Consider the following 25286-nt stretch of genomic DNA (forward strand, 5'->3'; position numbering starts at 1 on the left):
TTAAAAACAACAAAATTAATGCATAGTTGATTAGCACGATAATGAGTCAGTTTCAACATTTAAAAATCATTTATAATAAACTATAAACCATATAAAAATAGAGAAAAATAAAATAAAATAAATCGTAATCTTCACCATATCGAATCTTCCAGCTAATTAACTCAATTTTTATTTGATTTCAATTAGCATATCTTCCTACACATGATACTAGTAAACACATGATTTCAATTTTTATTTGATTTTAATTTTAATTAACTCATCCCTTCACACCTTTTGTAGTAAGCCCGAACCCGAACGGGAACAACGGGTCGTAATGCGGGTCGCCCACATTCATCGGAAGCTGGTCGACACTCTTAAACCAAGTTCTCGACAAATTACCACTAAACCCGTAGTCACCAAACAAAACATCAGCCACACCTTGTCCTTCAGTGCCAGGTAGCCAAGCGGCCACAAGCCCGTCAATTTGCCCGAGATAAGGCCCGATCACAATCGGACGGCCCGTAATCAAAACCACCACACATTTCACCGATCCGCACACATTTGTAATAGTACTATATCCACTCTCGGGCAATGTCAAGTTTAAATTATCCCCGTACCCCTCCGCATACGGGGACTCCCCCACTACCACAATCGCGTAAGAAAACTCGTTCGATTTCACATATTCGATATCTGGTTTTTCAACGAAAACCACTTCCGTTGTAGGGTCCACGGCGTTCTTCACTGCATTGAGAATCGTGGTACCTGATAAAAAAAATGCCATTTTTTTAGCAGTGGCAGAGCCAGCATAGGACAGCGAGCCCGCCCCCCATGACCCCCTCACCATTTTATAAAAAAAAAATAGAAACTTGTTATTTTTCATAATTTTACCAAATGTGATGTTCCCACTTTGCCCTTGCCATTGAATAGTCCAGCCGCCGCACTGGTTGCCGATATCGTCGGCGTGCGTCCCTGCAACAAGCACTTTCGACGCTTTCTTGGGAAGCGGTATCAATGGCTTGTCCGAAGATTTTCCGTTTTTCAGCAACACGAGCGATTTTCTCACCGCTTCTCTCGCTAGTTCTCTATGCTCCTGTCGAAAATTAATTCCACGATAAGTTGACGATTTTTTTTTTTATTTTTTATTTAACTAAATGTATATATTACAACAACTTAAAATTAAATAAGTACTTTTAGAAACTAATTACCTGGCTGCCCAAGTACTTAGTCATGCTATAATCAGCTAGTGGATTCTCAAACAAGCCCATTGTGAACTTAACTCTTAGTATTCTTATTACAGCATCATCAATTCTGCTCATGGGAATAAACTTCTTTTTCACCAAAAAAGTTAATCCATCAATGAATTCTGTGTAATTGTATGGTATCATGATCTGTATAACATAATCAAGTAATTAATTAGATATCAATTAATTAAGAAAAAATAATTATATATAAATAATCGTGCATCAACCATGTCAATGCCGGCTCCAACTCCAGCTAGAATCGAGTACGTATAGTTAGCGTGGGGCGGAGTCGTAATTTGGTCGATGCCCTCGAAATCGGAGATCACAAATCCCTAACATAGTATGTCACGAAACGTTAGCAAAAAACAAATGTCTTATAAATATAGAAAAAAAGTCGATTTTTTTTTTTTACTCTGAAACGTAGCGTATTCTTAAGGTAGGCGGTGATTAGATCGCGATTAGCGTGCATCTTAACCCCGTTGAAGCTTGAATACGAGACCATAATAGTGGCGACGCCCTTAACTATCGAATCGTTATAGGGTGGCATATGAATACTAAGTAAACCATTGTTGCTTATAACGGTATCGTTTTGATTGATGCCTTTCGTAGTTCCACCGTCGCCTACGTAGTGTTTGGCGCACGCTACAACCTTTTCTCTGCGTAAAATGATTTACGAAAAAATAAATAATATATAAAAAATTAATCAAATAGTAATTTAATTTAATTACTTACTTTCCACTAATATAAGGAACACCTTTGGTAGAATTATTAGGTATATCTCCTTGTAATCCAGGTATAATTTCAGTCATTGCTCGAACAACGTTCGTATCTTCGCTATAGCTCTCGTAACACCTGCCCCATCTTGGATCTCGGCAAACCTTTTCGGCACGAAATAAAAAATAATAAAATAAATAAATTATTAAATGTTTATAATTCTTGTAAGAATTTTAAAAAATTGTAGTGACTATAGAAACTAGGATTTATTAATCACTACCGCAACGCAAGGTGCAAAAGTGTAAGGAATGCCGGTTGCTCTGAGCTCGAGAGCAGTTGCAGCTCCGATTTTCTTCACCAATTCGGGATCTCTAATTAAAAAAAAAAGAGCATATATATCAATATAATCTTGAAAATGTATCTTTTAATTAAAAATTAGTACATGCTCGATTTTTCGAATTACTACATATATGTGAGTTGTGACAATTAATTACCTAGTAGCTCCGAGGCCGATATTGTGTGGGAAAACGGTAGCTTTGTAAACGCCGTTATGACCATGAACCGCATCAATCCCATAAATCATCGGTATGCCTAAACGGGTCGATAAAGCCCCGTTTTGGAAATTATTCACCATATCGACCCATTTTTCGGGCGGCGCTTTCGGTGACGGAGCGCTACCTCCACCACCCAATACACTTCCTGCATTTAATTAAATTTGCATTATATTATACAACATATATAAATACTCAAAAAAAAAAAATTTAAAAAATGATGTGATATTAGACCTATGTAGTACTTGTTGATGACGTCACGTGATGCCACAGTTCTTTCAATTTGCACCATTTGGCCTATCTTTTCCTCTAGGGTCATTCTTGCTAAGAGGTCTTTAATTCTTCGGTTTATCGGCATTTTCGGGTCTTTGTACAACGCTTTGTACTCTGCGGCGTCCGCCGCGGCTAACAAGCAACAAGAAACGAGAAGAGCGACTACGAAAGATTGGCGTTTCGCCATTTTATAATTCGGGCTCGAATTCGCCTGCATTGAGTAAAGATTATCTTTGCAAAGTGTTTTTTGTAAGTGAACAAATAAATTTTCTTTTGTTGATTGTGATTTTCAGACAGATGTTCACGAGTAGCTCATAAAATTTAATTATGGGCCATAAACTCACATGAATCACAAGAAAGTGTCTGTTGTAGTTTCTTGAAAAAAGTTGAAAATTAACCAAACGCTTCAGTACTTGATCGACATGTGGTGGAAATGATCACGTGTTTAATGTTTTTTGTCCAAACAAGAATCAAATAATATCAATAAAGATTGCCTGAAAATCCTAACACATACACTAGAGTTAATACTAGGGCCGGGACTCGGTCGGTTTTTACCCGGCAACCAGGGGATAATAATTTTTTAACAGACCCATTGAATCATGTCGAAATTTTTTACCATCCCATCTATAATAGGTCAGTTGATGATTTTTAATATTATCTAAATTCAGTTAACTGACAATTATCGGTCAACCAATTATATTAATAAAATTTTATTAAAAAATTATAAAACAAGGAGTGTAGTTTTTTTTTTTTAAAAGTGGATATGGAATATCAAAATAGTTAGAATTTTTAAATTAAACAAAAAAAATCAAGGAGGAAAAAAAGTTAGACATAAATCTTTCATCAGAAATTGAGAATGTGCATGTTTGGAATTAGTTTGAATTTTAGAATTATATTTTTTTTGAATTGCTATTAATTATTTTAAATTAATAAATGATCATGGCTAGCGGCACTAGGCAAGATGTGCATATTTTTTCTTCAAAACTTTTTTTTTTAAAGTAAACTATGTGGAGGATTTACCCATCAACCGACTAATTTCACAACCAAATATTCAGTTGTCAACCATCAATCGACCCAAAAATGTTAGTCGACAATTGTTTTCAAATTTGAGCAAAATTGATTTGTCGGATGGATCGGTTCTTAGGCCGGTAATCGATTGACCTAACCCAGTTGTTGGAGGATCCAATCGTTCGTTTGCTTTGCGAGCGAGTGATTGCCCTCGACTCAAGCCCAACTCCATTTACTTCACCGACCATAATGTACATTATCGTCGTCCGTACCATGGGGATTACGATGATGTATTATATGAACAATGTGGTGGACGGATTAATACGAGTATTATATATTAGGGGTAGAAATCGGACAAATTGGCACTTTGAAATTTTTCCATATATATAAAACCATTGCTTCTTAAATAAAGAGCATACAAATTTTCTGTAATAATAAGTATATAACTATATATAGCATTCATAATTATTGAGCTACATCATTCTGTCGGAAAGCGAAGGCAGCCTCCGGAAGAAGTTGAGAGCCGGCGACGGCATCCGATCCCTAAATATCGGATGCCTCAAGTAATAGAACCCCAACGCCACAGCCACCATCTTCGACGGAACCAAGTACAACACAAAAGCCACCACAAGGCACAAACCGACAAAGATCCCCGTGGCACGCGGGTCCCGCCACGTCACCAGCGCCTGCATCCGCTCGCCCTGCGTGGCGAAATCCCCCAACACCGCCTGCACACGGGCCCCCAAAACCCGTAGCTTATCGTACCGGGCCCGCACCGTCTCGTTGGGCCCAGCGCACGGCATGGAATCGAACTCTTCGTCCAGTTCATCACGGTCAACGGACTCCGCCAGAGACATTTTCGTGTCGAAATGGGGTAGTGGGGTCCGGGGTCGGAGCCTGTAGTTCCAGGCTCCGATAGCGAACGCGTAGAGCGCGAGTGTGGGGACGATCAGGTCCGGGACCCACACGAGTGTCGCCAGCAGGGCGTGCGCGAGGATTGTGGCCGTCGGGTTCCTCCAGGAGCGTGTGTCGTCCGCCCACTTGAACACGTCGATCACGGTTGAAATAACGTTGATTATTCTCATCCAGTTGGCACGGACCTTGCGCATGCTGAACGCGTGGGAGTCCGCGTCCAGCATGTGGGCCACCACCTCGCGGCGGAGCGGCGGCTCCGACCGGGACAGGTGGGCCGCCACCGTCTTTACGGCAACCGCCCTCAGAGCCTCTTGTTGAACCATCCCTAGTGGCTTCAAATGGTGCATCATAGGCAACAAGGGCTGCGAATACACGTGCAAGAAATCGAGCGTCGGGGTCGCACGTGCGAACCGAACAGCCAATTCAATCTCACCCATTTTCTTCAAACCGGTTTGGGACAACAAGATCAACGGGAACACACTTTTGTACACTTTACCGGTAGTCAAAGTCGATATCCTAATACGCACTTTTCCTATTCGAAAATCGGGCTTATGAGAGCCGTCCGATTCGAATACTTCCCAACTATCAAACACTCCGACGGTCAACACCGTGGACGGATCGTAGACCCGCCACGTGTACTGCTCGTTCCATCTCGGGTTCAAACTATCGGAAACTGCTCGAGTGCGGACCCACTTGTCGCCGTATTTCGCCACCGCGTAGGCGTCGGTGGAGCCTTTGCCGCCGTTGATTGTCTTCATCGGCAATAAATTCTTGCACCCTATAATCCCGAGCTCGACCGTGCCGACGGGCGGTTTCCAGAGCTGCCTCGCGGTGGGGCGGTAATCGCTGCACACGTGGGCCCCCTCGTCCATCACGTGGTACCCACCGTCGAAGCACAGCCTCAGGTGGACCCTACCTTTGTAGACCCGCTTATCTTCTTTCGGATCCTCCAGAGTGAACCATCTCGACGCTACATTCCGGTCATCCACGCGCCGCTCAATGGACGCGAGTGGCACTGTAGCGACGCCCAAAATGACCTGCTCCTTCGGTGGCCGGTTTTCCATCAGGTAAATTACGAGGCTGTGCTCCGTGAAGGGCTCCGCCGCGACGAACATGAGATCCTCGTTCCAGGACGGCGAACCGGTGGTTGTAAGAACCGGTTTCGTTTTCTGAACCTGGAACCCTAGTTGGGTTTTGACTTGAAAGCACGATTCTCGGAAGGGCATTTTCATGGAGATATCCTGCGCTTCTATAATCGTCGATCTGAGGTACCACAATTTAGGCGATTGGTACACCTTAGATCTGGAATTCGGATTGCCTACATCGTCGGTCTTCCAGGCGTCGGGAAACGATTCGTCGGCCTGGGTGCCTATCCACGTGGCGAGCATGAGGTCACCTCTGTGGGCCCCACCACCTTCGAGGCGGTACCACTGTGGGGCCAGCGGGCTGTCCGGCGGGTCCCGCAGGGGGATCTCGCCGACGTCGAAGCAGATTCCGCCGAGGAAACCCTGACCACTGGGCCGATCCGAAACGGATACTTCGAGTATGGTGGAGGAATCTGGTGAATCGCGGCTGAAGGCGAATGTTTGGTCCCAGTCGAAGAACGCCGTTTTCCGAGCTGGCTTTGAGGTGACGTGGCGGCCGGAGACGGCCACCTCCACGACGGGGCTGCCGGCGGTGGGGAGGTGTCGGGCCTTCACCACCCGGACGAAGAGGTAATGCATTTTCTCGACCAGATCGAACGAGGACCGTTCGATTGACGATCTGTCGGATTGATCGGACGGTGAAAAGCTGCTCACTGACGAAACGCGGCTGATTGGCTGGGGCCCGCTGATGCTGTTGACTTTGACTTCAGTTGGTACTGTAGATACTGATGACATCATCACTTGATCCGAGTCAGCTTGTTTTTCATTTCCAGGTGCTGGATTAATTTCCTTAGGGGGTGGTGCTGCTGCTTCAGCCGCCGGCACAGGCGGCGCGGGTGGTGGTTCTTCATTCGGTTTCTCGCCGGAATCAGCCGGAGGAGCTGGTGAAGCCGCTTCGTTATTTTTAGGTTCAGCGGCGGGGGGATCGCAAGCTGGTGGTGGCGCTGCTGACTCAGTAGATGGAGGTGAAGGTTCGGCGGCGGTGGGTGGTGTTGGCTCAGGTTTAGCCTCCTGCGGAGGAGGAGGAGGAGGAGGCGGCACAACCTCATCGAAAAAGTAAATTTTAAGACCGATTTCGCCCTGGATCCAAGTGAAGAAACTCTTCTTCTCCAATGGGTAGTATATCAAGGCCTCCTCGCCTTTCTTGACGAACTGCCGGGAATTCAGCTTCACGCGGCCGAGAAAATTGTTCCTAGTGGTGGGCCCCACGTTTTTGTCGTGGAAAACATCGATCTCAAGCATGTCACCGAACACCTCCGATGTTTTCCCGGCGTTGAAATCCAAGGTCTCGTGCCACGTAGGATTAAGGTCACGAACCGCCGTCCTGGTCTTCCGCCGTTGACCGTGGAAGTCAAGAATCGCGTAGGGACTCGATGTGCCATAACCGTCTTTCGGTAGAAGATTCCGCGCGTCAACAACCTCAACTACAAGCTTCCGAACAATAGCCATTACAATATTGATATATATATATAGATATATAATAAACGTACTACAATCAAGAAATGGTGGATCGATGCTCACATTATAAGAATTAATGGGGTTGATGAAAATGGAAGGAAGAAGAGAGATTTGAATTGGTAGAGAGAAAGATGAGTTATAGGAGTGAATTGGAATTAGGGTTAAAGTGAAAAGGTGCTACATTACTTAATGTGCAAGAGATGCCTTTTATGCCACTCCAAACTCACAGTAGTATTTCTTGGTATTGCTTTATTTTGTTAATAAGATAATAAGGGTAAATTACGGCCACTTCTTGAGTCGATATCAAATTACGAAAAAATCCAGTCCTTCATTTATGAATTTTCTTACACGTCTAGCTTTGTAGGGTTGAATTCAATATAATTTTCTAGATTTCGTGGAATGTTTTCCAGTTTGTACTTATATTTACAAGTCAAGATACACATTTTATGATTATCTTGTTTCAAAATGTGGAGCTGGAATGTGGTAAAATGGGTACAAACTAGAGAATATTTCATCTAATTTAGAAGATTCCACTAAATTTGACATTGTAACGATGGACGTGTAAGAAGATTCACAGTTAATGAATAGTTGTAATTACCTAAACATAAAAAAAAATTCCATAATTTATCATTATCTCGAGGTGGCCCTAAGATAATAAATATCTTTCTTTTCAGACAAAGATTCCTTCTACTTTTTTATTTTTTAATTAATTGGGAATTTCGTGATGGGCATATTAATTATATATTAGTTATTGAGGGTAGTTAAATAAAAGATAATTAGCAAGCAAATTTCAGTATTACATTCCTTGTCAGAAGATGAAGCTGGTTTATGGTGGTGACGTGGGATTTGGCTGTAAAGATTCGATGATGGATTGGTAATTTGAGCAAGGATGGACACTTGTCCAACGGTGAGTGGTTCACTTTTGAGAAAAAAGATTGAAGGAGCATCCTCTTTTTTGGTTTTTCCAACCGACCACGTTTACTAGACCATATGCTCTCCTTTTTTAACTTTCTGACTCGGTATATACTCTATAATCCATTATCATTATACTTTGATTGACAATTGAAGTAAACTTTTCTGATCTTGTATCACTCTTTTTGAATGCGTTGAACGGGAACATGTGGGTAGATTAGTACTGTATACGGGAGGTGATGTATGTGTTGAAGCCTCTGAGCGAGCCGAGGGACGTTTACGTCTTAAAATTTCTAAAATGAGAACACGTGAACTAAGTCGAGGTGGCTCCAGCAGAGACCTTTCGAATGACGTCGACGCTCAGTTAGGTATCTAGACAAAATGAAGAGTAGGTCACACAAATTCTACGTAGCTCAAGTGAACTATTATTATAGTTCCCTTGCTATTAAGTTTCGGAGGTTCAGGCCCAAAGTAGAGAATAATTAATTTGTTAGTTGAATGAGCCAACTTAGAGGGTGTTTGGCTAAGCTTATAAGATGTTAAAAGGAACTTATAAGATGTTTTAGAGCTTATAAGCTCTTCCAAAGTGTTTGGTAATTTTTTAAATAAAGATCTTAATTTTTTTTAAAATAAGCTGTTGGAGAGCAAATAAGATCTTTTTAAATAAGTACCTCTACCCCACCTTTTTATTTAAGATCTTATAATTAATAAAAATAGGAAATAAGTTCTTTATCCAAACACTTTAAAAATTAATCATAAAAATAAGATGTAACAGCTTATCAGCTCTAAAAACATCTTATCAGACGTAAGAGCTTATCAGCTGTTTAAAATAAGTTTAGCCAAACACCCTCTTAGTATTGCTTTACCAAATAATACAACCAATCAATTGTTCTTTTGTGTACTCTTATCAATTTTCACCCGAGTGGTACACATAAATTGATAATATTGAACGTTATATTTTATCCAATCATACCCAAGTTCGGAATTATTGAAATTCGGTACAAGGCAAAAGTTAATAGAGCCGTAGTAATGAATTTCATTGAATCAAAATTTGTGTTAATGATCGATAATAGTACGACAAATTTGGTATAGTAAGTGTATCAAACTGTTGATGAAAGACTATTATTGGCGTACTTTTTTTTTTAGACATACTTTTATGTTGATTACTTGTTCAAGAGTTGAGGCGTTTTACTACAATACTAAGGTGATGTTTGTAAAAGTTTTTAAGGGTAAAAAATATTTTTATGTTTGATAGAAAGTCGTTCGGCCAATTATGCCCTTATTATTTTTTTATCTAAATTAGCTTTGTATTAGAATATTTAAGGTATTTTACGAAATTGTACTAAAAATTAAGGTTTGTTTGGAAACACTCTGTAATTCTAGATTAGCTGATTAAGGTGATGTTTGCAAAAGTTTATTCAAAAGCAAAAGTTATGTATCGTGAGTTAAGTGAGTATTAAGTGCGTACTTTTAAAAGTTGAGGGTGTTTACAAATATGCTGAAAATTCAACTTACACTGAAAGAAGCAAAAGTAAAAGCTGATTTTGCAAACACCTAAAAACATATTGTGAGCAAAAAAAAAAAAAAAAAACTCAGAAATTGTTTCTAAAAGCTTTTGCAAACACCATCTAAGTTTTCTTTAGGATGTTTGCAAAAATTCCGACTTTTGAAAATAAGCAATAACCTCAAACTTATTCACAATCACTAACAAAAGTTTTGATTGATATTGTTTAAGCAAATAAAGTACTTTAAAAACCATGCACACATCTACATCTCTTCTAACCTTTAGGAAAAAGATATAACAATATAGAAAGTTTTTTTGCAAGAGAAAAATTAATTCTAGCACACACACACACACACACACACACACACACACATATAGAAACAGTTAAACGTATGTATATGTAGTAAGAAATACGTGTTTAGTGTTGTGGGAATCGGGGCGTGAGGAATGAAGCCTGGTCCGAGATCATATTCAATGATGAGATTGGAACAATGGATCTTGGAACAGCCTCCATTCCGAACGCCCCCTTTCCTCTCTCTCTAGATTTCTCTCTCTCTCTCTCTCTCTCTCTCTCTCTCTCTCTCTCTCTCTAGGTAAGTGATTGAGCAATGATCAAAGCCTACATTGTAAGCCTATAACATATATAACAAGAAAATCACAATATATATTTCTACTATATTTACATGATTGCACGGCAAAAGCAAAGTAGTAGTGGGAAGAAAATGTGGGATACCTAATATATATATATATATATATATATATATATATATATATATATATATATATATATATATATATATATATATATCTTCAATCACATGATTGACAGTTCATTTGATGCGTAAATAATGAAAAAGCTGCTGCTCTTTTGGAGTCATCCTCTTGTCTTATTCTCGGCTGCACCTCTGTCTCACACTCACTCTCAGTCACTCTGTCTCTATCTGTGTGTGTGTGTGTGTGTGTGTGTGGTCTCACACTGAAGAAATAGTTACATTTAATTTACTTATTGACAAGAAAAAATGTGACAAAGGAGAAGTATCTGTGTATTATCTATTGTGACATAGGAGAAGCATCTATTGTTATTTACGAAAAGCCGGTATTGAATCAACTTATGGCTCGAAAATTTCACCGCATTAACAAATAATAAGCATATCGTACAACACATCAAAACAACTAACTTAAGGCGCAAAGGGCTAACACTACATTCTCAAGTCTTCCCCAGTACTACAGATTTCGCCGTAAATCAGTTAATCACAATCTATAAACAAACGAAAAAAAGAAAATGTTTTATTGTATTCGTCAAGATATTTTTAAAGGAATCGCGGGGAGATGCCCCCGTTATTAAGGCCTATCATACACAAGATCATTTCAAATAAACATTTGATCAACTGTACAAATCCCAATTTACAGCGAATGCTAACTAAAAAGTTGTAAGAAACAACTGCAAATGTTACCATGTTACCGCCGCCACTTGCCCTCTTACGATTGGTTCTTTACAATCCTGACATTGCTGTAGAAGCGCTTGAGGTCCTTGATAGCCTTCTCCTCAATCTGAATCGAACGGATTGATGAGGGAGCATCGATCTCCGGCTTGAACCATCGGTTCATCCCACTGGATTCAGATGGTGATCCCTGACCAGTCATTACAGAGAATCCAGTGGTTCTCGTTTTTGGGCTATGTGCAATACTCTGGTGTTGCTTTCCCTGAAAAGAATTATACCCCTCGTATTTTTCAGTGAGCAAAAAATTTAATAACCGTAAGCTCAAATTTAGGGTTTGCTATTGCGGCCTAAATAATTGCTCCTATAAAACATTACGCAGAGAGATGTCGGCAAACCTGTTGCAATTGGATGTCCTTGAGAGATGGACGAGAAAGGGAAGGTGGAGTGACGGAGGCAGTCCATGGAGGGGTGTTCTTATCACCATCCGAAACCTGTCCCTTCCGAGTGGGGACCATAGCTACTGGAGGAGAATGCAAAAACGAACTCAATGGGATTTTCCCACCAATATTATTACTCCCTTCAAACAAGTCTTCGACTTCTTTTTTTCTGGTAGGCTTAGTCTCGGTTTTGCTCTGCTCATCCTGTATATGACGAAGGGAGCTCAATCCTTGTGAAACTTTGGCACCACCCCAAGCGGGGCCCTCACTTTTGGGTACCACCACAGGTGGTGGGGCCACACTTTTTGGGATGTCATCAAGGGCCCCACTTAGAAACATCGAAAGCCCGCCTTTTCTATTCTTTTTCTTGGATGTTGTAGGTGACGCAGTTTTGTTAAGGGGTGCTTCTCCAAACGCCTTGTTACTATAAAATGGAGAAACCCTTGTTTCTTGAATCGCCGCTACACTTACGGAATCTTTCTCCTGCGGATTTGACAACAAATACGAACAAACAAATTATTCCAAGAATAGAGAGAGACAATAATGCGTCTATACCCCGTAAGATGTAAGTTATGTTCAAATGAAATAGGAGAAGAAATTATTATTTCTGCACCTTAATTGTGTCTTCTGGAACTTCAGCTACAGCATCGAGGAAACCTTTCATAGTGCTTGTTTCGGCATCAACTGCAATATCACTAGCCTCCTCTTCTCCCTTTTGCCCTGCCTTGTGTTTGTTCTTTCTTCGTTGCTTTTTAGAAGCCGATGTTTTACTTCCTAATTCCATTACCTGAACAGTTTCGACCGGTGCACCGAGCTCAGCAAGAGAGCTTTCTAATCCCGCCCTCATCCGAAGTTTCGCAATCTGCTGGTCATCGAGAAGTTGACCCTTGGATTGTTTTTCCTCGAGCAGTTCAATCTGCTGCAACTTTTTCCTCAAAGTCCTTATTTGTTTGTTGACACCTTCCATTGCAGTATCGTTGGATTGTAAAAAGCCATCTAACCTCTGTGCTCCCTCTTTTTTGAAAATATGCCTCTTTTTACCGTTATCACGAGTCCTAAGTAATTCACTCTCACCTTCGTCGTCTTCTTCACTGTTGATAATCGCTGGAAAAGTAGCAGTGGGTGTGGGGAGCCGACGGCAACTCCACGGCTCTGATGACTTTAAGTCTAAGATTTTCTCGAGATGTACCAAAACATCCAATGAAGTGCTCACAAAGGCATTTGCCGAAATGGTAAGTATATAGTCAAGGTTACGGATTGCCATCTCCTGCAGCAAGTTTCGGCATTTTTTTAGTAAAGCAGTTTAGTAACATCAGATTAAAGAACGATGTTTTCAAGGGAATGTAACAGGAGTACAAGTCAGTCATACGCATTGTTCTCTTGCAATTAAGCAAAATGCGATCCACTTTTAAACTTTCAATAGCTACTGAATGCATCCATCATTACATATTCAGCAACTTAAAACCAAAACTAGAGAAGCGATGAGAAACAAACAGTTGAACAGAATGCAATCGAATAACAACATCACAGCAACAGGATATTCACTATATGATCAAATTTCGGGGAAGCAACTACAGAACAGATGTAACAACACGAAAGGGACGCGTAACAAACCTCGCAGTATTTCTTGAGATCATCTGCTCCCAGCGAATCCGCGATTTCCAGCAGTTGTATAACATTTCGTGGCTCAACCAAATACTCCGCAGCCATTTTCTCACAAAGACTTTTTAAGCTCGGTGCACTTCTTTTCTCAGAGGAGTTTCTAAAACCTGGCAGTGCCGGGTTTACAATACCCTCGTTCTCCATATTAGATAAGACATCCTCAGACTCCACATCATCAAACATGAAACCTTCACACAATTCATCCAGTTCATCTCGGGCCTTAATCTTCCGACCACTGTCAGCAATACTAGGAAGATAGGCTGGATGATAGAGTGTACTGACACTAAGTAGATGTGTTTCTCCAACTGATACAGCAGTTGCCTTCTTCACCCCATCCAACCTAGTCGGGGTAGGTGGATCGTTTTTCACCTTCTTACTATCCCACATATAAATATCACCGTTCACAGTAACTGCAGCAGACCAGTACTTCCCAGCAGAAATGCTGACTATACCTCTCCCACATAGTGAATATAACTACAGGAAAATATGAACGTTCGTGAATAAGATCCAACAAAAAAAGATATGAACAAGAACTTCATAAAGGTTTTCGCTTACCTGACGACATTTAAGATCGGGATCAGAAGAGGCCCAGTAAAACAACGCACCGTCATCTGTAAGAGCTATGCTGTGTGTCGTCCCAGCAGCTATAGCAACCACGTTAAGGCGTTCTTTGCGATGGAATTTCAGTGTACTGTTTCCGATTTTTTTAATATTTCTAGCAATGACTACTCGTTTAGGAGTAACTAGCCGATGACCCCAAGTGAATACCTGCCAACCATTCACTCTGAATATTTCACTTACCAAATTCGAAGATTAATAAATTATAAGTTGTTTTTTTTTTTCGTACCTCTCCATCAGATCCTAAAACAACAGTGTGATATTTTGCTGCAGAAACTCCAATTAAGGATTTTCCCTTCAAGTATTCCACTACCCTTGGAGTGTAATTTGAAGCTGAGTTAGAGGTGCCATAGCCAAGCTGTCCCTCTTTATTACAACCCCATGTATATATTTCACCGGCCTCTGAAACTACTGCAGAGTGTTTATTCGCAGCAGCAACAGCTACTATTCTTGCTTTCAAGGAACTAACTCTACGAGGGATGGGTTGGGTATCAACAGAAGTATAGCCAAGTTGCCCCTCTGCAGTATTCAATAGAAAGAGTCGACTGTGTTAAAACCATGATTAGTGACACAATAATTTCTCAACGTAATTACATCTAAACAAAATGGGAAACCATTTCTTGAACTTTTCGTCATCAACTCCAGATTGCTTACCTCTATTAGAGCCCCAAGTAAATACTTCTCCACCTTCTGTAGCAACAACAGTGTGATGCTTCGCTGCAGCAATAGCCTTAACCCGACGCGCACCTAAACCAGAAGTAATTTGACGAGGAGTGATGACTGCTGCTTGACCACTACAAAATGACAAAAGGTCGCTCGTAAACTTGCATTACTTATTACTCTAAAGGGAAGCATAAACATCTGTGATTTCCAATATTAAGGTAATATAATATTCCAACAGATGAAATGGAAATGAAACGTCTTTATCATATGTGCAGTTGATCTAATGAGAAAGGCCAAACTGACACGCACTCACCTGTGTATATCGAACTCTGGATGCCCAAGACGGCCCCCTCTTCCGAATCCCCAAGTGAAGACTTCCCCACGTGCACCAACAGCTACACTGTGGAACTTTGCAGCAGAAATCAGTTTGATAAACGAACCATGAAGTGAATCAAGTTTGCATGGTAACTTCTGGATATGCGCATTTCCAGTTCCAAGTTGATAATTAACACCACTGCCCCAACTGAACACCTCCGTAGCTACTGAAAAATTATAATAACACATTCCTGAATAATGCCAAGAACAAACCGAGAATTTTCTGTTTCAGAAAATAACTGCATACTTGAATTGTTTTCCTGGCCAACAGCCTGCAGCACCGGCCCAGATAAGAGATCAACAGGTGTTCGGGATTTTGAATCCTCCAATGTTACCGAGGCACCAAACTGGAGGAGGACACAAGCAACTGCTAAATGTCCGAAATGCAGAGCTCTATGAAGGCTACTCCATCCTGATTCCCCATCCTGAAAAGTGGAGAAATTTTTCAAATATCAACAAAGCTTAAGATCTTGTATCGCCTCCGACAATTTGAAGATGGGCATCTTTCACATGCACATTTCCCCCCCAAATTAAACTGATAAACTATCTACAACACTATATCAGTCATCAAAGCAAGAAATCTATGCGCTGCAAACTTAGTATTGAACAGATCAGAGGCGAAAGCTTACCCTGGCATTAGGGTCTGCACCAGCTTCAAGAAGCCTTCTAACAATAGGTACGTGGTTCCTCCAAGTTGCAATATGCAGAGGTGTGACCCCAAACGAGTTCCTCGCATTAATATTTCCCCCTTTTTTTTTCAGCAAAGACAAAGTGACGTCGACATCGGAGGCAGACCCCTCCCGCACAACCAACCAGAGATCCTTATTCTGAAGTGCAACTCTACGAGAACTTTGTACAGCATGCTTCTGACATGGAGGCAAAACTAAATCCTCCATTACAAAGTATGATTAAAAACAGTTAAAGATGCTATTTAGATCTAGTAATAATGTTACTTGACCCTGAATAAGATATTTAATTACAATACGGTATGTACAGTTAAGTTATCCTTCCAGGTCTTCCTGGGAACTAATTGAGATCAAGACATTGGTAAAGAGTTCTAATAAATAAAGCTTGTCCAATCAAACAGCACCATTCTCCATTTTCTCCCCAAACATAAACCAGCTGCGCACACCAGTCGCCATATATCTTGAAGAAAAACCATTCCCTGCAATTTAGCCATATGTCAATAATTGCAAACAGTCTGGTATTTAAGCTATCAGATTTATTTATTTACTTACTCCATCTTTATTAATGTTCAATTCTTCATACGATTCTAAAACACGAGACCATCATACAATAAGGACGGATCGCCAGGTAAAAAAACAAACTTCGTGACGTATCTCACAGTGTCAAGGAAGTAGATATTCAAAGTGAACACACCAAAATTAGATCAACCAAATTTTTGGTTGCAGGAGGCAAATAATATAACCATACAAGGAAGAAAAGGAAATGCACTTCAATAACACAAGTGAAACTAATTAAAGAGAACACAAAAACTACAAAATTGGATCTTTTCATTATCTAATCAATCATCAAAATTAAAAGAAGGAAAGAGAAATCTCTCCCATTTAGATGAGTAAACATGAGACAATTGACAATGAAACTCAATATCTTGAAACAACGACTCAGCTTCTCTACATTGAATCAATTCAACCATTAAAAAAAATTCACTCCGTCAGTCAATAACCTAAAAATTGAACTGATCTCAACTCTCAACCAATCAATACTGAATTGAAATCAGATATACAGACGGTCACCCCACACTCAACCCACCCCCCACCATAAATCGATTGCTTAAGAATCACGCAAAACAGAAGGGGGGCGAAAGGACGGTAAGAAATTGAATCCCTAAAACCCAGGAACAACAAAAAAAAAAAAAACAAGCAGATTTACAAATAAAGAGACCGTATAATTGAGATCAAAATGCTCACCTTGCTTCATTGTAACAAGTATAGAGAAGAATCAATGCCAATGGCAAGCATGAGAAAGGGCCTACAAAATCTGCACTATTCTCTCTCTCTCTCTCTAAATGTGTGTATGTTTAGCTGTGTGTGTGATGGGGGCCTGGACCGTCTGGTAATTGGTGTAGTTATACATCTAGAGAGAGAAAAATAGGAGTTTCGGAAGAGAGAGGGAATATACCCGAAAAGATGCAAATTGAGAAACGGGAGTTGCAGAGAGACAGCTCTGAAGAGTTTGAGGGTAATTTGGTAAAATCGATAAATAATCAATAAGACGAAAATGCCCCCGGATGTTATCGAAATTGACGGGCGAGGGTCTTATTGGGACTCCGCGGCTACGATTTGTTAGCACCGCCACCGCCTCACCATCGGTCGCATCAGACAAATGCTAAACACCTTTCACCTGTAATGTCGACACGTGGAATCCGGTGTCCTTTCTAATATTGCCCTAATTCTTTTATGTTTTAAATGTGAATTTATTTGTTTCCAGTTGTTCGTGAACTGACGAGTCTGTTCGTCACTCATTCTTTTATTTATTTAATTTTATATTACTTTTTTATCTAAATAATGTATAGTAATATAAATGATGTAAATTATAATAATAATAATATAAAAAGAACATATAAAAATTAATATATAAAATTATAGTTCATTATTTATTTTGTTATAATATAAATACTTTTTTAATAATTAAAAAATAAAAATAAAAATGAACTTGGGTAAGCTTAATGGACATAAGTTCAAGCTCGAGTCAGTCAAAACAGCCAAGTTTGGCTAGTTCACCTGTTGTTGGTCTAATTCTAGGTTAAGACTAATAAAGAGCTTATTACAAAATTATCATGGACCTTTTAAGGTTGTCTACGTATCTCACCCAATGGAAAGATGACAAGTCAGCTTAGCGGTTGGCAGTTGACAGTTGATGCAAAAGCACTGGTCAAAATTAAAAATTGGGTTCTGAAATATAGTTATAGTAGTATTCAAATATTAGAGCAATTTTATTTGCTACAATTCAATCAAATATTAGCACCAAAAATATCTTTAGGTACCAAATTGTGTGCCTAAAACATACACGTCAATTAAACTCAAATAAAATTTTGGTTTTCATTTGATATAATCCAATGGAATTCCATCCATTTGGTTCAGTTTCGTTTTCTATTATTTAATTGGATAAGTTGCGTTATGGACTCAGATTTCATCGACATCTACATCTAAACCAATTCAATTAATTCAGGTTCCACTTATTTTCTTAAAAAAAAAAAAAAAGGTTCCACTTGACTTGAAGAATTTAAATTTGAACGAACAATTTCAAAAGACAGCATATAAATTGAATTTTAAATCCAATTTGATAACTCAAAAGTAAGTATTACAATTTAAAATCATTATAAGGTAAATTCTTTCAAGCAATCTCAATACTTTTATTATTATTATTATTATGAATTCAAAATTGCCGACCTCAACTTCATCACTCCACAGAGACAATCTCAAATTCTCCTTAGAAGTAATCGCGTGGACTTTCCCCATTTTACCCCTTGTAACCAAACAAACAACAAAACGTGTTTATATATATATATATATATATATTTTTTTTTTTTCTTTTGCAATTAAAAAATGTGAATCACATGTTTGTAACGTGCAATTTCTGCTAAGACAACTCTTACTTTCTGTACATAGAAGGCAAGGCCACAGCTCTTAGGTATTTTGGCTTCATTACAGGCAAATCAGAAGCCAGATAATAATTGTCAGAAACTAAGCAATCTCAGCATGTGTGTATACTAATTTATTTTTACAATATTAGAAACAAAATTAATTTATGCAAAATGGCAATTTAAAATAGATTAATGCAATGTAATGTTCATTCATTCATATTCCTATGTTGACAAGTTTTACACAAATGAGGCATATACTATATATCATCCCCAAACAAAGTTGAACAAACATAAAAAAAAACAAATAAAATGAATTCACACCAACTCACATGAAGCTGCGTGCGAATGAAGAATTCAGCTACTATGTTCGGTTTCTTACACTGACGAAGCTCCAATATTATGCAGATAGATTGATTACCACATCTCTAAACTAAAATCATTCCAAACACAAACCAACCATCATACAGCGATTCGATAACTCCAAGCATCTGATTTAGGCTGCAATCGGAGGATCCTGCATTTACATACAAGAGAAAATATAAGGGCGGTCATGAAAATCGAAACCAAGCGTAAAATTTCTTATAATTGCAGATATCACCTAACGAAAAGTGGTTATTTCATGAGAACACGGCAGCAGTGCATGAATGTGCGCAAGGCATGACAAATTAAAAAAATACGATGGCGGGCGGTACTTGTCTAAATATCGAGTCTAATGCAGGGGAGAAGTAAAACACGGAGGATGAATAAGTCAAGTTTAATGGGAAACGTAAACATTTTCAACTGTTTTTACATGTGAGTTCTTTACTTGAGACTAATTTGCGATGTTGAATTATAGGGCTCGAGAGAATTTGCACTAGGTTAACAATATTTAACTTCTCATGTGAGAGCGTCGATAAAACGAGATAAGCAAGGATACCGGCCTAAAAAATTTAAAGGGCAGGGCAAGATGTGCAAATAAAGAACAAACGATAGTCTAGAAACGGAAAAACAATGCTTATAAACCTGGACCAGAAACAGCCCAGATTGCAGATATTACACACCCCAACAAACTTCATGATCATAGAAGATCAATATAAAAAGGCTAAAAGTGATTAGAAATGAACCTTGGCCGTCAAATTGGATAAAGCCATATTCCATTTCTCTCTAGTTTTGGTACCAGCTACTTGCCCAACTTTTGTCACTTTGCTGAAAGCACCATTCAGCCAAGAAGTTCCCACTGTCACATACCTGATATAGACACCATTTAAACCGTTGTCAACAAATGAATAAATACGTTATCATTCAGCTCTTGTCCTAATTTATCTCATCTGTTAAGTAAAAAAATCAATTGCATAACGGTCACTAAATTAGCTACCAAAGCATAAAGTGCAATCCCAAGTTCGAGTTCGAGTTCAAGTTCAAACCCGTAGATGGTGCGATGGTATTTTTGATAAATATTAGATCAGTGCAGAAATTAAGAACCTCGCCGAACTCTCTAATAGAACGTAGCAACCTTATACCATATGGGTTCATGTGGGTAATATAGCTATTTATCAAGCGTCATCCTGTTCGTTTTTCGTTTATTGGTACAACACAAAAACAAAACATTTACTCAAAGTAGAGTTTCCAAACCTGCTAGATTTAACAGCTGATCCAGTATCATTTATTTTCCTTTCTGCAGCCATAAGAGCTGACATAGTTTTATCAGATACTTGAAATTTTTGATCCACGGATTTCACTTTCTCATTAACTACTGAAATTCCAACTGTAAGCTTTTCGGTCAGTCCAACTCTCCGGTCAAAGGAAATCACTCTTGCAGAAGCATTGGCTGTCAACTTGTGCTTTTCATCAAATGCTTTGGCCTTATTAACAGCCTCTTGTCCAATAGCTGAACTTTTCGCAAGCATGTTCGACACAACATCTTGGGCTTTACCAACATACACTCTCCCATTATTGGGACTCATTTTCCCCTGCTGGCAAAGAAAGAGAATTAATTGCGAAGATTAAACAACTAGATTCTAAGTCAAGATCTAAGAAAATGAAACTTTGAAACTTATTAAAGATTTCATCATCCATCCAATAGACATGAATATTGAGTAGAAACATACTTCAAAACCTTTGCGTTGATGTTTGATTATTTATACTGTGATGTGCCTATACAACTAGCCTTTTGATCCATTTTTCCATGAATAAGAGAACTCGAAAGCTATTGAATTTGAGACAAGACAATTTAGCATATGATGTTACCTCATCACCTGGGGAAGTATTCTCCTGAGACATACTCATAGCATTATCAACAATCCTTACTTCCTGGATACATCAGTAACACAACATTACTTCAGATGAGTTCATGTAAAAAAAAAAAACATTATCAAAATGTATATAGAACTATTACCTGAATCTCAGGTCGGGGAACATAGTTTTCTGCTGGTGTTATGCTTACAACTTGATCCACTATGGTTGCACCCTGCAATATACACAATCAGCATAAACTTTAACTCGAGAATATCATGAACCTGCAATTGACCCCAAAAAACATGTGGCTTTCCAGAAGCAAACATATGTGACATTCCAGAAGATACCATATGAAGTATTATTTATAAAATTTATCATGCGACAACACTTTGAAAAACAGAAAAATATTCAGAAGTAAAATAGACTCCTAGAAAGGAACAAATAGATGATTGGCAGGATGAAGAGCATATCAAATACATAGGAAACTACAGAACATAAAAAAGGTCCAGTGTGCGTGTGTTAAATGTGATACACAAATAACATCCCCACTCGTTCAGTTCCCAAAAGATGTACGATTATACTATCATTCTACGATGGTTAACAGACTAGGAACAGGCTGATTGCCCTTAACTGTAACTACCGTTGGTGGTTAAGGACTTCCATCCCACCCATGAGTTCAAATTCATGAGATGAAATTAGAAGTTACTTTTCCATTAATTAATGAAAAAAAAGATAGATGCTCTGGGATTTCAGCTTTAGAATCAACTGAATGAAAAAATGAATTTCTTATAAACTGGAACTTTGGTGGTGCATTCTAACCCTATTATTAAGACATGCTTTCTAGATGCCAATGTGTAAAACGTTAAGTCGCCAAACCATCACTATATAAAAGGTTGGGGAGAAATAATTTGCTTACTAACGGACGATGGCAGTAATAGAATTCTTTCTTTTTTTACGACTGCATCTTATGAAAGACACAGCTGCAATACTGCATTAGGATATATACTGAAAGCAAAATAGCATATGTGATACTATTCTCTGTGATTTCCATCCATTTATGTTCACATCAAACATCATATCTGCATGCAACTCTATATATTGGAGTGCTTACAACTTCTCTTTTAAATTGGCAGCCCAGCTAAACAAAAATTTCTTAATAATAACCTTAATTTGGACTTGAAATTCTCAAAAAAAAAAATATGCTGCTATCGTCAATAGCAAGTGCTACACAGCACAACCAAGATCAAAGTGTAGCTCTTCTGGTTAGCTAGTGAAGCGGCCACATATTTTGCATTTTACAATTAAAGTAAATTACCAAATACGATTCAATAAATCAATTCGCAAAGGGAAAAGGGAATCAACCAAACAATAAAGACTATGAAATAATCCAAGTGGATTTCCTAGAAATGACCACACAATAGAGCACTGTTAAATGGTAAACAACAAGTATCGAGCAGATTACCGATAGCAACAAAGCAATTTCGAGCGCCCTCGGATCTTTAAACGTAACAAACGCGGTCTTAGACTGCCCTAGCTCTCTGCAACCACCACCAACAGATACACAGAAAAAATCAAAACAATCAATTCCACTGATAATACCACAAAAAAAAAAGTTTAGAGAGAGAGAGTAGAAAACAACAAAGCTAACCCGAGGATCTCAATCTGTTCAATTTCACCGGAAAACGAAAAGAACTCATGGATTTCTCTCTCCGTCGCTAGATCTGACACTCGCTTCACTTCAACAGTCCGTGTCTGCCGGAAAAATTAAATTCAAACGAAATTAAGAATACAAAAAGCTCAATAAATTGAGTGCAAAAAGTTCGGTACCGAATTCAAAAAATTCACCTGCATTGTGAGTTTAGCTTTCTCTTCGACTTCCTTCGAGGATTCTTCCTGAATTGATCAAACACAAATAGAAAACGGCGGAATTTTCACACCGCCGTGTACGCGTAGAAACTGCGTCGTATTAGCGTCTGCGGATTTCCTTAGAGAGAGGAGAGAGAGAGAGAGAGAGAGAGAGAGAGAAGAAGAAGAATGTTGATTGTTGAAGTAGAAGTAGAACAACAACAAAGACTTTTCTTTATACCTTTATTTTCTCGGTTTAATTAACTGGCTAATTATTATTTATTTTTTACTGTCACCTTCCTTGAGAGAGAATGAAGATTGCTGTTCTCAGCTGTGTTTTGTTCCTTTTGCCATTCTGGCTTTGCGGTGCGTTTGGTTAGTGCAACTTTTTTTTTTCTTTTTTATTACTATTATAAATTTATAATTGCTTAATATTATCTTTTGTTACATTTTATTTGATTTTCAGTTTTCAATAACATTTGCAAATTTCTCAAACTTTTACCAATAAAAATTGGTGAGCACCAATTTCTAATTATTTATAGGAACACCGTAATCTAAATCTTAAATTAGAAATAATATAGTTAACTTATGAAAAAATTATAATTGAATATAAAATTTTTACAGTTAACATCGAAAAAATTATAATTAACTAACCAATTTTTATAGTTGACCATCATTTTTTTTTATAGCTGACATTAAAAATTTGCGCCTCTTGTTGCGGTTTTGCTTCTCGAATGCGTAACCCTAAATCCGTTGATCGGAATTCGACGATTCAAATACAGTTGGATTTCTCTCGTCGGGATATTTCTTTTCACTGTGGTCTTAGACAATTCTTATTTCTGATTTTGATTCCGTAAAACTCTTGAAAAAAGGATGATAGTTGGAATCATATGGACAAAAAACAAAAACAATCTTTTCATGTAATCAAAGTCAATAAACATATTTATGAGTTGATTTAATGATTATTTTTTTTTTGTGATAATTCATAATAGTGGGAGTGGCGGACAGAGAAGGGCATCTAATTGGAAAGAAGAAAAATAAGACGAAGATAACGATAAAGATGACGTGGGGCTATCCAAGCATAAATACTCTCCTGCTACTTCACTTTCTTGCAACCGTTTTCTTGTGTCATACTTTTATGACCATTTTGCCCCTCTTCAAATTGAATTTAAATTATGTTTATATGTTTCCTTTAATAAGATTAGTTTATCGATGACGAAAATGAAGAATTTGGATGGAGGGATTTGGGGGAGGGATTTCAAATCCATAATAACAAATCCCTCGGACTTGTTTGGATTGAGGGATTTGGAGATGGATTTCAAATCCCCACCCCTCCTTTTTAGTTGATTTTGGAGCAATAGTGATGGATTTCAAATGACTCCAAAATTGGAGTCATTTCAAATCCATTCCCCAAATCAAATCCCTCCCCAAATCCCTCCATCCAAATGGACCCTAAAAGTTTCTTCTTGAGATGTAAAAAACACTTACGTTAGCAATATAATTTATTCCATGATATCAAATTACTAATATGTCAGTATATAAGGCTCGCTTGATAAGTTTGATTAGCTCTGATATATTAATAATTTAAATTAAAATTTGGTTGTTTGCAATGTTGAGATCCATGATTTCTTTCTTGTTGGCTTAGGCCTCATTTGGTTGGCGTAATTGAATTTTGTTTAATGTTTGGTATCCCAAATAACTTGACGAGTTGACCAACAATTATTATATTATCATAGTTTATCTTGTCTTCTAAGCATGTTTTGTATTGGATAATCAAATGTCCAATAATATAATGAAGTTTCATCAGATTATGACAACCAAATGACGCCTTACAATATGATTTAATAATCCATTTTGATAAGGAATTTAACCAAAACAAAAAAGGACTTGATGTGTTATCATCTACAACAATGTTTCGTCTCTCTCACATTGCAAATGGAATGACAAAATGTAACCTTCCAATGATAAAATCATATGATACGTAATGAAATCAAATCATACGTAAATGTAATCATATCTTCTGCTGTGAAATAAGTCCTTAACTAATCGCGTTTTTCTAGTGTTTTCATTTTCATTACCACCTCTTACTTCGATAATACGGACATACGAACAAAAACTGGAACAAGGAAACTTGTCACTTCCAAATCCTCCAATTCGGATGAAGTCGTAACTATTTCAAGTATATATCTTATTGCGAGTTATTTTACAACAGAAAAAAAAAAAAAAAACATAGCACTTTAAATAAAAAAAATATATATTAGCCCCTTAATAAAATATATATTAGTTGATTTATTTGGGCGATTTTTTTTGTTTTGTTTAGTCATCTTGTACAATCTACAATGTACATTGTACCAATTAATTAATAAAGAAATAAATTAAAATAAATAAGAGAGATGTATGTACCTTGTGAGAGAATGAATGGGAGTAATTAGACTGGATATGGCAAAGAATAGAGTATCATATCTCATAGCACGCCAATGCTTTTTTTTATGGTCAATGTTTGGATATTATAATAATATTTGTGAATTGTGACTGCAACATTACTTGGACTAGGCCCCCCCATATTGGCCCCCCATGTTTAATGCCTTGTCAATTTTTTAGTTTTAACTACTACTTTAATATGGGTTAATACATTTGTTTAACTTTTTCTTTTCAACGTGTTTGGCTGGGTTTATAAGCTGTTAAAAAAAGTTTATAAGATGTTATTTTATAATTTAAAAAAA

General features: G+C 38.2%; 4 protein-coding genes across 8 annotated transcripts; all 4 read right to left on the bottom strand.

Annotated features, from left to right (window-relative positions):
• Positions 1-3173, bottom strand: LOC105949914 (uncharacterized). Of its 2 annotated transcripts, none has more exons than XM_012973218.2 (9): positions 2720-3173; positions 2429-2633; positions 2215-2305; positions 1953-2098; positions 1633-1876; positions 1448-1552; positions 1185-1367; positions 868-1069; positions 1-741 (listed from the first exon to the last, which is right to left on the bottom strand). In XM_012973218.2, the coding sequence occupies exons 1-9, from the start codon at positions 2973-2975 to the stop codon at positions 257-259; spliced, it is 1917 nt and encodes a 638-aa protein (XP_012828672.2). In that variant the 5' UTR covers positions 2976-3173; the 3' UTR covers positions 1-256. The 2 variants fall into 2 exon arrangements, with proteins under 2 accessions (XP_012828672.2, XP_012828673.2); XM_012973219.2 differs by having other exon boundaries at positions 2731-3123.
• A 952-nt stretch (positions 3174-4125) lies between these two features.
• Positions 4126-7566, bottom strand: LOC105949913 (C2 calcium/lipid-binding plant phosphoribosyltransferase family protein). The gene has a single exon (XM_012973217.2). The coding sequence runs from the start codon at positions 7273-7275 to the stop codon at positions 4240-4242; it is 3036 nt and encodes a 1011-aa protein (XP_012828671.2). The 5' UTR covers positions 7276-7566; the 3' UTR covers positions 4126-4239.
• Positions 7567-10971: 3405 nt separating this feature from the next.
• LOC105949912 (ankyrin repeat family protein / regulator of chromosome condensation (RCC1) family protein) lies at positions 10972-17308 on the bottom strand. 3 transcript variants are annotated; one of them, XM_012973215.2, is made up of 11 exons: positions 16829-17308; positions 15527-16062; positions 15145-15322; positions 14836-15064; positions 14514-14653; positions 14089-14378; positions 13797-14009; positions 13194-13715; positions 12193-12846; positions 11538-12062; positions 10972-11404 (listed from the first exon to the last, which is right to left on the bottom strand). In XM_012973215.2, the coding sequence occupies exons 2-11, from the start codon at positions 15791-15793 to the stop codon at positions 11180-11182; spliced, it is 3243 nt and encodes a 1080-aa protein (XP_012828669.2). In that variant the 5' UTR covers positions 15794-16062; positions 16829-17308; the 3' UTR covers positions 10972-11179. The 3 variants fall into 3 exon arrangements, with proteins under 3 accessions (XP_012828669.2, XP_088680158.1, XP_012828670.2); XM_088824032.1 differs by having other exon boundaries at positions 16136-17217; XM_012973216.2 differs by having other exon boundaries at positions 14836-15061; positions 16829-17146.
• A 1385-nt stretch (positions 17309-18693) lies between these two features.
• Positions 18694-22912, bottom strand: LOC105949916 (RNA binding (RRM/RBD/RNP motifs) family protein). Of its 2 annotated transcripts, none has more exons than XM_012973221.2 (8): positions 22564-22912; positions 22367-22470; positions 22181-22256; positions 20879-20950; positions 20731-20793; positions 20116-20453; positions 19608-19731; positions 18694-19018 (listed from the first exon to the last, which is right to left on the bottom strand). In XM_012973221.2, exons 1-8 carry the CDS (start codon positions 22567-22569, stop codon positions 18998-19000), a joined length of 804 nt encoding a protein of 267 aa, XP_012828675.2. In that variant the 5' UTR covers positions 22570-22912; the 3' UTR covers positions 18694-18997. The 2 variants fall into 2 exon arrangements, with proteins under 2 accessions (XP_012828675.2, XP_088680159.1); XM_088824033.1 differs by having other exon boundaries at positions 20116-20456.
• Between the last annotated feature and the right edge of the window lie 2374 nt (positions 22913-25286).

The sequence above is a fragment of the Erythranthe guttata genome, chromosome 10 (assembly GCF_056151865.1).
Source record: "Erythranthe guttata isolate IM_541 chromosome 10, IM_541, whole genome shotgun sequence".
Taxonomy (NCBI): Eukaryota; Viridiplantae; Streptophyta; class Magnoliopsida; order Lamiales; family Phrymaceae; genus Erythranthe; species Erythranthe guttata.

What these genes read in the sequence shown, in the direction of transcription:
- LOC105949916 (XM_088824033.1), bottom strand. An exon ending in AAATTGCTTTGTTGCTATCG is followed by an intron (nt 20,951 to 22,180) that starts GTAATCTGCTCG and finishes TGTATATTGCAG; the next exon opens with GGTGCAACCATAGTGGATCA. An exon ending in TCAGCTGTTAAATCTAGCAG is followed by an intron (nt 19,732 to 20,115) that starts GTTTGGAAACTC and finishes TGTCTATATCAG; the next exon opens with GTATGTGACAGTGGGAACTT.
- LOC105949912 (XM_012973215.2), bottom strand. Translation starts at nt 15,793, where the DNA reads ATGGAGGATTTAGTTTTGCCTCCATGTCAGAAGCATGCTGTACAAAGT. An exon ending in GTGCAGACCCTAATGCCAGG is followed by an intron (nt 15,323 to 15,526) that starts GTAAGCTTTCGC and finishes TCCACTTTTCAG; the next exon opens with GATGGGGAATCAGGATGGAG. An exon ending in TACTTGGGGCTCTAATAGAG is followed by an intron (nt 14,379 to 14,513) that starts GTAAGCAATCTG and finishes TGAATACTGCAG; the next exon opens with AGGGGCAACTTGGCTATACT.
- LOC105949913 (XM_012973217.2), bottom strand. Translation starts at nt 7,275, where the DNA reads ATGGCTATTGTTCGGAAGCTTGTAGTTGAGGTTGTTGACGCGCGGAAT.
- LOC105949914 (XM_012973218.2), bottom strand. Translation starts at nt 2,975, where the DNA reads ATGCAGGCGAATTCGAGCCCGAATTATAAAATGGCGAAACGCCAATCT. An exon ending in GTTCCTTATATTAGTGGAAA is followed by an intron (nt 1,877 to 1,952) that starts GTAAGTAATTAA and finishes CATTTTACGCAG; the next exon opens with AGAAAAGGTTGTAGCGTGCG. An exon ending in AAGTGGGAACATCACATTTG is followed by an intron (nt 742 to 867) that starts GTAAAATTATGA and finishes TTTTTTTATCAG; the next exon opens with GTACCACGATTCTCAATGCA.